The sequence below is a fragment of the Hippopotamus amphibius genome, chromosome 6 (genome assembly GCF_030028045.1).
Source record: "Hippopotamus amphibius kiboko isolate mHipAmp2 chromosome 6, mHipAmp2.hap2, whole genome shotgun sequence".
NCBI lineage: Eukaryota > Metazoa > Chordata > Mammalia > Artiodactyla > Hippopotamidae > Hippopotamus > Hippopotamus amphibius.
The window spans coordinates 149,257,113-149,269,689 of NC_080191.1; the positions used below are offsets into that span (position 1 = coordinate 149,257,113).

General features: G+C 37.1%; 1 protein-coding gene across 1 annotated transcript in view; it reads right to left on the reverse strand.

Annotated features, from left to right (window-relative positions):
* The window catches only part of SPATA16 (spermatogenesis associated 16), a 213,308-nt gene that overhangs the window by 34,308 nt on the left and 166,423 nt on the right, over positions 1-12,577 (reverse strand). Inside the window, exons 7-8 of the mRNA XM_057737812.1 lie at positions 3,722-3,868; positions 2,563-2,675 (exon numbers count right to left, since the gene is read on the reverse strand). Coding sequence (XP_057593795.1) covers positions 2,563-2,675; positions 3,722-3,868 — 260 coding nt within the window. The remainder of the gene's footprint in view (positions 1-2,562; positions 2,676-3,721; positions 3,869-12,577) is intronic.

A 12,577-nucleotide genomic window follows, 5' to 3' on the forward strand; every position in this document is an offset into this window, starting at 1 on the left:
ATTTCATAATTCTTAATATTTCACAAAGGGCTTCAATGTGGATTACATACTTTTGGTCTCACAACAGCTCTGGGAGGTGAGCATGGCAGATATTAGCTTATTTTATAAATGAGAAAAAACCAACTCAGAGGTTAAGTGATAGCCTAGGGTTGCACAGCCAGAGCAGCACAGCCTGGGACAAAAGTCTTCATCTACAGGTGTCGCAAGCTAGGGGCACAACTAATAAGGACAATGCAATGCCTAAACACTCAAACGGATGGCATGTGACATCTGACAAGAAAACACACCTCAGGGGATCCTAAGAACACTGTTGAGGGATCTTGGGTCACAGTTAATGGTACCATGTAGGAATAATTTCTGCTCACCAACTCATTACTTGCTTCATTAAGCTAGGTTACCTTTGCAGCCAGTTTTATTCAGTCCTGCTTTATGAAGCTGTGGTTGGGCATATAATAAGAAAGGTAGAGGCCAATATTTGGATATTCTCGTGGTTCCTGGATACCTGTGGGCTCCCTCGCTTCAATTGCATTCAAACCATTTGAGACAGTCTTCCAAAAACTGTTATTTCCCATAGAAGCAAATATAAGAAAGCTGATGGAATCCCTTGCACTTAGCAAAATGGTGCTAACTCATTCTAAAGAAGACTGCGTTATTCTTTAGGTGCTAAGAATCTTGTTCATTATGGTTTCCAAATCTTCATGGACACACAAAGATACGTGCATATACACATTTCTAAATGGCCAGAATGCCCTTTGAAACGTGAGAAGAAAATGAGTTAGAAGCATTTAAAAAATACATGATGCCTAGATTGGCCAAACCTGCATTCACAACATTCTGGGAGATCTGAGCTGGCAACAAATGATGATATGGCAGGTTCCTGGCAAGTACCAAGGTATGGTGGGTATCACCACCAAAGAGCCAGGGCACAGACAGATTACCTCCCCAACATCCAGCATGCTGGCACTGCAAGGCTAACCATGTGCAGGTGAGGTGAAATAATACTACATGGCGATGGTTCTTGCTAGGAAGGCTTCTACAGCTTGCAAGAGCCTGATGATGGCAGTGATGATGTGTGTGTGTTTATATTAGGATGGTGTGGTTGGTGAGGGAGGTTGTGTGTGTGTGTATATATGTTTGAAGGAGATTGTGGATTGGTGAACAAGACCCAAAATTTGCGATAGAGCCAATGAGATCGCTGTAAACTGAATATTTGTGTCCATCCAAGATTCCTATGTTGAAGCCTTAGTGCCCAATGTGATGTATTTGGAGATGGGGTCTTTGGGTGGTAATTAGCATTAGATGAGGTTGTGAGAATAGGGCCCTGATGATGGGATGAGTGCTCTCATGAGAAGAGACACCAGAGAGCTTGCTCTCGGCCGTGTTAGGACACAGAGAGAAAGTAGCCGACTGCAAGCCAGGAGGAGGGTCTTTGTCAGAACCTGCCCATGTTGGCACCTGATCGCAGACTTCTGGCCTCTAGAATTGTGAGAAAATAAGTTTCTGTTGTTTAAGTCATCCAGTCTATGGTATTTTGTTATGACAGTCCAAGATGACTAAGATAGAGATGGGTTTCTTATTAACAGTAGTATAGGGGAGATAATTGAGTGGAACACAGTTGTGAGGAAGGGGAAACTGTGTGGTAGGAAAATCAGTAAAAATGTGCTTTTGGATTTGTAATGCATAGAATTACAAATCATGCAAGTAGATTAGGGGTTTTATAGCTTTTCTAAAATGCTGAATAATGTTACTGAGCAGATAAACTGCTGAACAGATGTTAAGTAGCTGTTCGTGATGACCCCCTTGGTTCCCCTTGTAAGGTAAGAGCATCAAATTCAATGATGTAATACAAAAGCCACAAAAAGAGAATTCTTTAAAATTTCCAGCTTAAAGGGCTTTTGAAAAATATTTTAAAAGGGGAAATCTGCAGCCTTTATAGCCTGTTAATGAGACGTCCCCTTTATGTACTTTCAATACAATAGCTTAAATTTTGTAAAATAGCACAGCATAATTCAGGTCTTATTTTGGGCTTTTTTTTAAAGACTGGAAAGTAGAAAGGGCATATTTTCCCCGGGTCGGAGAAAGGGATTAGATAATTTACCGTAAGTGTATGTAAAGACCAATTGACAATGTTTAGCATCCAATTTATCAGTGTGATGTGGAGAAACTAGCTTTCAAAGTTCTGAATTCTGGTGTAGGTGACACAATGGTTATATGCAATAGTCCAATATATGAAATAAGGAAACCACTGTGTTTACTAAAATTTTATTGATTTGAGGCATGAAATTCAATTCAACCTTCAATTAGGTATGAGGAAGCCACAAAGAAAAGGCTCTAGCCTGAAAAATGCTGAAAATTGCGAAGTGTAGCATTATAATTAATATATTTTAAGATATAAAAGGAATAAAGTCATTAGCTCAACTTTGCTTGGTTTTGCAAATGAGATTTACTGTGAAAATTTCTAAAATCCTTTAATACTTGCAGTATTTACACAATAAACTTTCCATACTTCTAGAATTGTCTGATATTTGTATGCTGAACAAATATAAAAGATTTAATACCTACATTCAATTGGGTGCTTCTAATAAAATCCAATATTGGCAAGATTCGCTTCCCCATTGTCTCCATGTGTCTCACTGTGTCTTCTCTGGTCAGCAGGCCGAAGGGAATTTTATGTTCTAAAAATTGTAACAATAAAGTTTTATACTATTTTTTCCAGACTTCCATTTCAAAATGCTTTCCTTAGCAAGCTATAAACAGATATCTCAATATTAATAGACATGAAATCTTTAGGATAGAAACGAGTGCCATCTCAAAGACCACAAGTATAACAGTGAAAGATCTATGAGGAGAAAGGTAGAGGAGACATTGCCCTTTAGAGACTATCATTTATTCCTTTTGTTGTGTTTCTTGATTGAGAGATCTAAGGGACAGCCTATAACAATTCACATCTCTCTGCAGAGCATGCTTTTCCTGAGTCGTGAAAAAAATGTCATCATAAATGTGTCTGATTCTTGTCTTGTTCCTCCCAGGTATCATTCAAGTGTGCAGATCCCATTGACTTTGCATGTAGCTCAAAGTTGAGATAAGCCTCAGAGGATAGAGTGCCAGACAAAACAAAAATCCTTAATTACGTGTGTAGAGCTGAAGGGATAAACTCAACCTGGTCATGAATTCAACTCACAAGTATCAGACTTCAACTCCATGTGAATATTTTCTTGATTTTTGAAAGTTTCAACTAGAATTACTGAGCACCATTTAACTCTAATACTCTTCAGGAGATCTGAGATCTTAGTTAATTACATAAGAAAAGAATAAAACAGATATTAATACAATGGCAGATAATCCAAGTGATTTAAGGTGGTCATTGGCTATACTTTTGATTTCATACATTAGTTTTGTTGCATAATTTTCTTCTGTGTTTGCTAACTGATGATAACAAAAGCTTGTATTCTTTAAGTGCCCCATGATTAGGCATTGGTGATGGTGTGGTTGGGGTGAGATGGTTGGAGTGAGGAAGTTGGGTAAATCTTCAGGGAACCAGAATTCCAAGTATTGTTAACTAACCCACAGAGAAGACTGGAAGGAGTTAAGTATGACCTAATGAACATTTTGGTGGCCAGGCCCTACTATATGCTAGGCTTGTGATGGGTAAAGCTGAATGAATAATGCATGATTCCTGACTTAAAACAGTATTGGAAGATAACAAGTCCAGGTGACTTACCTGTAAATGTTGGTAACTTCCTACTTGATACTTTTTCCAAAAACTTCCCATCTTCTTTGTTTTTGAAGCCAAGAGTCAAGAGATATTGTTGAGGAGGAAAAGATGACCAGTCAACTGTCTGAGGCAACACGTGGAATCCTTGAAGGTCTGAAATATGACAGGAAAAGAACTGAAGAATTGATCATTTTATTGTTTCCAGGGTATTTTTTCCCCCTAGATTTCAAGAATTATACTTGGAAAAAATTAAAGATACAAAGTAAAAGTATGTGCATCAAAAGGTCAAAGAGATGATATATCAAAATCATACTGTATTATTCATATTTTGCTTAAAATATAAACATACGGAAAGTATAGCAATAAAATATGGCTAGATTATGTGGTCCTCTTTTCCCATATTCAAAATGATGCAAAATTCAGGACCAGTTTGCAGGCTTAATATTTTTCTGTGTGACAGTTTTCAAGAGAATTTGATTTTTCTCTTCTCAGTTTAAGAAAATAATGTTGCATGAAAGGAAAGAGAAAAATTACCAAGTAAGAATTAAAATATAAGGCTTAATTTAGTTGCTATCCCTCCTATAGTTGAAGGAAATTTAAAATGATAAATGTACTAACTTTTGTAATTAGACTTGGAAATAAATTCATGTGTCAAGAAACTGGTTCTAAAACAAACTCTGTTCTTAATGACTAGAAGAGCTAATATTTACTTAGTACTTATTTTTTACCTTCACTTGTTCTAAATATTTTCTGTGCATTCTATTAAACATTTTTTTATTGACATATATTTAAGTTACAATATTGTGTTAGTTTCAGCTGTACAAAAAAGTGATTCAATTATATATATGTATTTTTTTCAGATTATTTTCCATTGTAGGTTATTATAGGATATTGAATATAGTTCCCTGTGCTATACAGTAAATCCTTGTTGCTTATCTATTTTATGTATAATAGTTTCTATCTGTTAATCCCATGCTACTAGTTTATCCCTCCCTTCCTTCCCTTTCCCTTTTGGTAACCATGCTTGTTTTGTGTGCATTCTCTTTAAATCCTCATGATAAGTTTACATAATTGGTGCTATTGTCCTCATTTTTACAAATAACTAGGAGGTTGAGGTACACAGATAGGAAGCAACTTGTCTGGAAACACACCTATAAGTGGACAAAGCAGGATTCACACCTGGGCAGTCTGACTCCAGAGACCATGGGCCTAACCATTGCACTCTGCTTTAGGCTTGCTTGACTTTGGATTACTTTTGGGACAGGGGCAAATATCAGCAATGGGGGGCCAGATGTACTTCATTTCTTTTTTTTTTTTAAATTTTATTTATGTTTTAAAATTTTTTAATTTTTTATTGGCCGTGTTGGGTCTTTTTTTTTTTTTTTTTTTTTTTGCTGTGCGTGGGCTTCTTTTTTTTTAAGTTGCAGTGAGTGGGGGCTACTCTTCGTTGTGGTGTGCAGGGATCTAACCCATGTCCCCTGCATTGGCAGGTGGATTCTCAACCACTGTGCCACCTAGGAAGCCCGATTCATTTCCATTATGAGTAATAGTGTTTTGGTTTATCACAGCAGACTTCTTGAATGAAAGATGGTGAACAGAGGGTTGAATGAGCCCTTGCTATTTAACACGGCCAGAAAGGGGAAAAGATGAAATTCCAACTATCCTTAACTTATGGTTTAAATGCCAATTTTTAATCTAGAATCAGAACTCAGATAGCAGTGTTTCAAATACAGTCTTTGCTATCTGTAGCATTTCTTTAAAAACTAATAGACACAGTAAGCCATGAGTGTTATTATCCACCCTCTTTGACTCCCCTACCCTGCTTTTTAGCTGCAGAACACTTTGTTCAAACTAAAATTTACTGAGAAGCCCGATATTTAAAACTGATAAAGGTAGAGCTGTTCCATTTGAAGCTTGGATCGCTGACCACTCACCCTCATCACTGTGCCGCATTCTATACCTCCCCCCCGCCCTCACCCCGCCACAGTAGCCACCCTGAACCCTCCATAGACCACCAGTTTTTCAGAGCACAGTTTGGAAAACACTGCAGTATGCTATTTGGCACATTTTGGTTAAGTAAATAGCATATGGCTGCCAAATAGAGAGTTAACATGTATTCTGATAATTAAAAGAAAATATTACAAAGTATCTTTTAAACAAGCACAGAACAAAGATATATTAAACATGATTTAGTCTTTGGTGACTCAGGATCTGGTAACCGCTAAATGTTATTGAGGGCTGACATTTATGTGGCATTTCTTCTGTGCCATACACCTGATCAGGATTATCTTTCTTACTCAACAACCATGTAGAGCAGGACATGTTATTATGCCCACCTTACAGATGACCAAACTGGAGCTTCAAGAAGTTACAGACTTGCCCAAGATTACACAGCAATTGGAGGGACCAGAACTGAGAGTCAGACAGCTGAACATCGAAGCACAGGGCTTAACTCTCAAAACAATGCTATGCCAATGATCATCAGTCTGACAATCAGCGGGAAGCATGTTACAGGAGCAGGGCAATGCCAGTACATAGATGGCTTTAACAGACACAATTCTAGGTGGAACACTTCCTTACTCTATCTAGAAGAGTACAACAAAGGCTCAAGGGTTCTTAGAATGAATAGCATAAGTTTTTAGGCACTTTAAATGCAGATTGCAGTATTAGATGCTTCTTTAGTTGGTGTTTGAATTCCAAATTGCCTCTTTTTAAAAGGATGGGTCACTTCTATAAACAAGGTAAAATGTGATTTCCACATTTCCACCTCAAAAGTGCAGAAAGTTTCTTTGCTTTTGAAATCTGCTGCCGATACTCACAGACTCACCCAACCAAGAGTTTACCAGTTTTACTGAAGTTGCTAATAACCAGATTATGTGAAAAAGCAGCTAAGTAAAAATAAAATGGACACGCGCTCATTCTCCTGATAAATGGTGATAACATCTTTTTTTGATTGTGGTTACTCTTTAGCACTCTCTAAGATGCTGGCATGTCTAAATTGTCAGTATTTTCAGGAATTAGCATCCTCTGGAGGTGGAGGGCAGGAGAAGGTATGTGTCCCCTGGCTATGGTTTGCTCTTTAATCTGGTTTTGCTCCCTGACTGAGAAGGCCCCAGGGCCTCCTGGCCACGCTGGTGATGAAGTCTGGGGCCATTCTCTGGGGGAGAGCCTTAGCTTTCTGGGTAACTCTGGATGCCCAGAGGCCCCCTGAATGGGTGTAGGCTTTATGGCTGCTCTGACTTCACCACAGACCCAGGGTATATGTAGCTTGCTGACATAGAAGCTGCTGGATCGCAGGTACCCTGAAGCCTCCTGTTAGCACCTGCTTCCAATTCAGAGAGAGTTCCCTGCAAAACACTTCTAGTACTTTAGGGTCTACATTAAAGTGCTCTTGGATGTCCTGGAGTCCTGAAGTTCAGAACAGGTTAGGGTGTGCTGTGCATGAGCTGGTGTTTGTGGCAGGTTGCAGGAGGCATCTTGAGATCTGACATTTTCTGATGCCCCTCTGTTGCTAGAATCGGCTGGTGTTTGAGGGCTCTGTTATATAAATAGCATAAAGACTTTGAGAGGTTGATCTCTTCTTGCTCTTAAATATTTGATGGATAAAGAGGAGACCTGTATTAATACTGACAGTGGTTAGATCAACTAGAGAAACTAATATTAGCACTATAACCAATTTATTAAAAAAATACACTTGCAAAAATGTATTTTCTGTTCCTTTTGATGCCATATGTTTCATCCTGTTCAATCCATTGTTCAATTCTAGTCAAGGTTTAGAAATGTGAGAGGCCCCTACATACATACTGTTCAATTAAAAAAAAATATTTTTAAAGTATCATTTTTATTCCATTTGTATGCAGAGTAAATTGCAGTTGTATGAACATTCAGCCTAGCAGGTGGTCTATGATCCAAAATGACGACACACTTACCAGATGTTGAATCTCATGTAACATTAATTTGAGTGCTACTTGTTCTCAATTTTATGCTCATAAACCTCTACCTACGTCCAAAAAGCCCTGTGCCTCTGATGGATATGAAAGTTAACCAGAATATATTGTCCTTCTGCAGGAAAGTTGAATTGATTAAAAATGTCTTCTTTGCTCCTGTCACGTCGGAAGAAAACTTGGGAGAAATAAATCCCTTAATGCATTCCTTTACAATTTATCACAATTGCAGATGAAATTTAGATAACTAGGACCAAATTTATTATTAAAAAACCAGTTTGTAGGTATGACACAGTTCCAGATTTTTACCATTAGGGAAGCAGATATTTTAAAAAAGAATATCAAAGATAGATCATGCAGATTAACTTTCTTGTAGAAACATGATCTTTCAATTCTTTATTCTCTAAGTGAAAGATGTCCAACTCTCAGCAAAAGAGGGTAACGTTTGCTCTTTACCAAGAACTTTTTATTGTACCTCAGGAGGCTGGAGCTGACCAGCTCTCAGGTACAAGTCATTCATGCTCTTTGACCTTCTGTAGGTTCCCTCCTCCCTCCTTGAAGTCACCTCCCTGGAATTCAGTGACAGTCTCTTCTCTTTCTCTCTCTGTCTCTGTTTCCTTCTCTTTGTCTTTTTCTCTGTCTCTCTGTCTGCATCTCCCCATCTCTCCTACACATATACATGTTGTTTCCTCTCCCTCTCTTTCTTTTCCAGCTTCTCATTCAGTGCACCTCCAAGCTGTCTCTGACTCACGGATATGTTCTTGATATTAACACTCGTGGGGGAATTCTCTATTCTTGTGGCATTTAGCTATTCCAATCAAAAGACTAGGGACCCAAAGCCATAGTCTTTTCTGCAAAATTCTACCACTTTCAAACACAGCATTTCCAAATGCCTACTGGGATATTGCTATTTGGTCACCATTACAAACGTTACCTCGAATACAGCAAGTATACTCCTTGAAAGTGATTTTTTAAATGTCCACAACATCCCGCTTCCCTACTTTTCACCAGTGTATTGTAGGGATGGCCATTATTCACCCAATTATTCTGGCTTAAAATGTTGAAGCCATTGTTAACTTTTCTTTCCTCTTATTCCCTGACATTTAGTGAATCTCAAAAACTCATTAAATCTGCCCATGGTAATGTAACTCATATTAACCTCTCTCTTTGCATTATCATTGCTACCGCCCTGGTCACATTTCTGATCACATAGCATCTGGCTTACAGAAAACGTTTCCCAACAGGCCTTGCTGCCACCAGTGTGATTTCACACGGATATATCTCCACACCACCGCCCAGTGAATATTTCTGGAATGTCACCTTTATCATTGTCACATTCCTCCTCAGGAATTTCAGTGCTTCTTTGCTGGTATTCAAGGCTCTCAACTGTGTGCATGTTTTTCACAATCTATTCTTCATTCCTATGTTTTCTCCAGTATAAACCTTTCTCATCAGCTCTGCTGATTTCACTAATTTGTACCAGCCTGTGCTCACCCTGCCTCTGAATTTTTCTTTGCTTTTCCACCCAGAAACACCTACCTATTCTCTCAGTATTTCCTTTCTTCAGTCAATTACTGTACTTCCAGATGTGCCTAATTTAAGTCCTACCTAGTCCATAAAAGGCTACCTGAGTATTTCAGTACCCCCCAACCCCCGCAAACTCTTAAAGAACACCTATACCATTCACTCTAGAGTGAACCGCCTAATGTTTCATGAGGGTGTATCTCATCTCTCCAATAAGTTTTAATCCTCTTCAAGATTGCATCTTAAAGTTATCTTCATGCGCTAAGAACCTAGTAGGTGCTCAATCAATACTCGAGTTGAATGTAAAAACAAACTTTTCACAATCCTGAATATTTAATGGTCCAAATAAGAATAGAACTTCAAAAAAAATCAAAGCTAATGAAATGTTCAGAGCTTCTGAGATAGGATTTATTTCTCTGTTACTAAATTTAGAAAAGAATATCACAGAATCTTTGTTCTTTATTTTACCTAAACTTTAAGTGGTTTCTGATCAATTTACAAAGGGTGAGTGAGGTAAAATAATCTGTATTAGATAACTCGGTGGAGTTGATGCATAAGTGAACAGAGCAGATTTTCCTAGATGGAAAACTTAGTTTCAAGGGTTGGGCCCTTGCTGCAGCTTGTTCTCTGGGAAATATGGACTTTTAGTCCCAAAGAAGATGGAGTCTGGCTTAGTGAAACTGTCAGCAGCACCAGAAAAGCATCTGCAAAACTGTGGGCTATTGACTGTAGATCAGCAGACTTATCTCTGTATATGAGCGACTGCATATTTTTTGTGAAGTTAAATATCTGTAAAATAAAATTCGAGCTCTCTGGACATAAAGTAGAAAACATAGATACCACCATCATCAGTATTTTCTGTTGGACACCTCATCATAACCACAGTCAACTTTTCAAAGCAATTTTGAAAAAGGAAACATCATAGAGGTTTTAAAACTTTTAGAAATATGCAGATTTGTTAGGGTTCTATCATCACCTATCTCTGTTTCAATTCCTTCCCTGTTTTCCAGTGTCTATGTCATTTCTCTGCCCTTTGTCCATAACAAAATGTTCTGACATTTTGGGTTAGAGCAAAATCTCATTTCTAAAGGTCCCAGTTGTTCAGTGTGAGATGGGACCATGTCAGTTTTATATGACTTCCTTTTAGTGATCAGTTTCAGATTTTAGTCCCTTCATAATGCCAACACTTTGTCATTACTTCTTTCCCAATCATTTTCTGAGTTTTATCTTGTACTCCTTTTAATGCCAATACTTCTATCTTGGAAGTCATCCACAAATTCACGTCAGCAAGAAAATAGCAAAAGGCAGCAACTTTGCAGCTAACTTATCATTATTGCCCCCCATAAATAATAAAACAGCTTCCAGTTTTAAAAACATAGCGTATTTTGAATTTTACATCTGATGTGTGAGAAAGCTATATGTGTGATGCATCTTTGTGTAATAGATTATATTTTCCCTTCGACCTTCATTATAATTTCAAACTTATAGATGCAAGTGAAAAAAATTGGTTTTCATCCTTAAAATTCCTAATTTTTCCTTCAGGCTGCTGGTCTACTTCTCGAAAACCAACCTTTGTGTGTATAAGTTTCCTCTCATAACCCATTTGTAAACTTTAAAAAACAAATAATTACACAAGATTTTTATACATAGTTCATTTTTATTTCACTTGGAATTCTGATCAGTTCCAATGTTTTATGTTTAATCAACTGTATTATATTTATTCTGGGGAAGTTCTTTAATTCCATACCCAACAAAGTAGATTTGAGGCAAACAAACATGAAAGATACTGCTGTTTCCTTCAATATTTATTAAATTCACAGTGCGTGAAATAATGCATTGTTGCTATAATGACCTTAAATAGCTATATTTTTGCACACATTGAAATGGACATTGGTAGGTTGGCTACCTAACATGCATTCCTTCCTTCCCGCTTTTTTTTCCTCTTGGAGAATTCTCTCCATCCCTACCTACTCTACAAGTGAGACCTATCAATATTTGACTTATGCAGATCAATCCATGGCATTACCTTGACCTCAGTTTTGGTTCAAGTATAAGCATATAATGTAATTTGGGCCAGTGAGAAAGAGTGAATCCTAGGAATTGGGTGGAAGTGACATTCACTGCTTCTTGGGACAGTGTGATTTGAGACATGTAATGATATTTGAGCATTTTGCTATGACTCAAAATGCTAGCACTTAAAGGCATGGTACAGCTAGTAGAATACCAGGTAGAACTTGAGAATAAAGCTGACTGAGCAGTGAGTGAACTATTGGATCAAGCTGTACTTAAAGGTAGTCCCCTGTAATTATATAAATCAATGTATTTCATGCCTCCTCCTACCCCTTTAAAACTTAAATATACTGAAGTCAGTTTAAGCTGTGATTCCCACTACTTGAAACAAAGATTCTGATAGAGGGATTTAGCTAGTAGTTCAATATATCTACAAATACTATGGAATCCTTAAAATATCACAGCTGACTGTAAGATAGTCAAATTCCTCAAGAATCTGGGATGAGTAATTTCCTTATTTAAGAAACATAATGGTTTAATGATTAAGAATAATTAATTTTTACATCTAGTACAAAGATAGCAAAATTGACTGTCTTAGTGATGCTATTATTATAACATTATTGTAACACTATTACTAATAACTAGACTTAAGTATATGAGATAAAAAATAAATGTGTAGCATCATTTTTCTTGATCTATACATAATTATTATTTTTTCACTTTTAATTAAATTCTACATTTTGCAAAAAGTGACTCTTGGGTAGTTAACTAATAATGCATAATAAAAGTCTTACACAATCTGAAAACCTTAATTTTCCTTACTATTGGGACTGGTAATCTACTTATTTGTTTCTATCCCACTCTGGAATTGTAACGACTGGCCTTAAATAAATACATACAGCATAAAAGTATTAAAGAGTGCTGAAGATCAAAAGGAAAAGTAAGAGACAGGTGATGAAGACATAGGTGAGATGAATACACAGAACGTATTTTATAAGGTCCTATATACTTTCTAGAAGTGAAGAAGATCAACTATCTCTGTCACAATGTTTAAGACAAAAACAAAAAGCAAGCAGACAAACGAACAAAACTACCATCCCAGAGAAGCATAGCAGTTTCTTTTCCTGAGACCAGAGATTTTCCCTTGTTTTCTGTTGAAATTGGTTTTGGAGTGCTACGATTTTTCATTTAGTAAGTGCAGTTGTTGAATACAATTAAAAAACAAAGAATTATCATGATTCTCATGTACAAGGACTATTATTACTCATGAATTATCATGGCTCATGAGCAAATGATCTTGTGGTAATGACTCAGTAATTTCCTATAGTTAAAATATAAAATTAGGCTTTGATTAAAGATTTGATCTAGGATTTGATAAGATGTT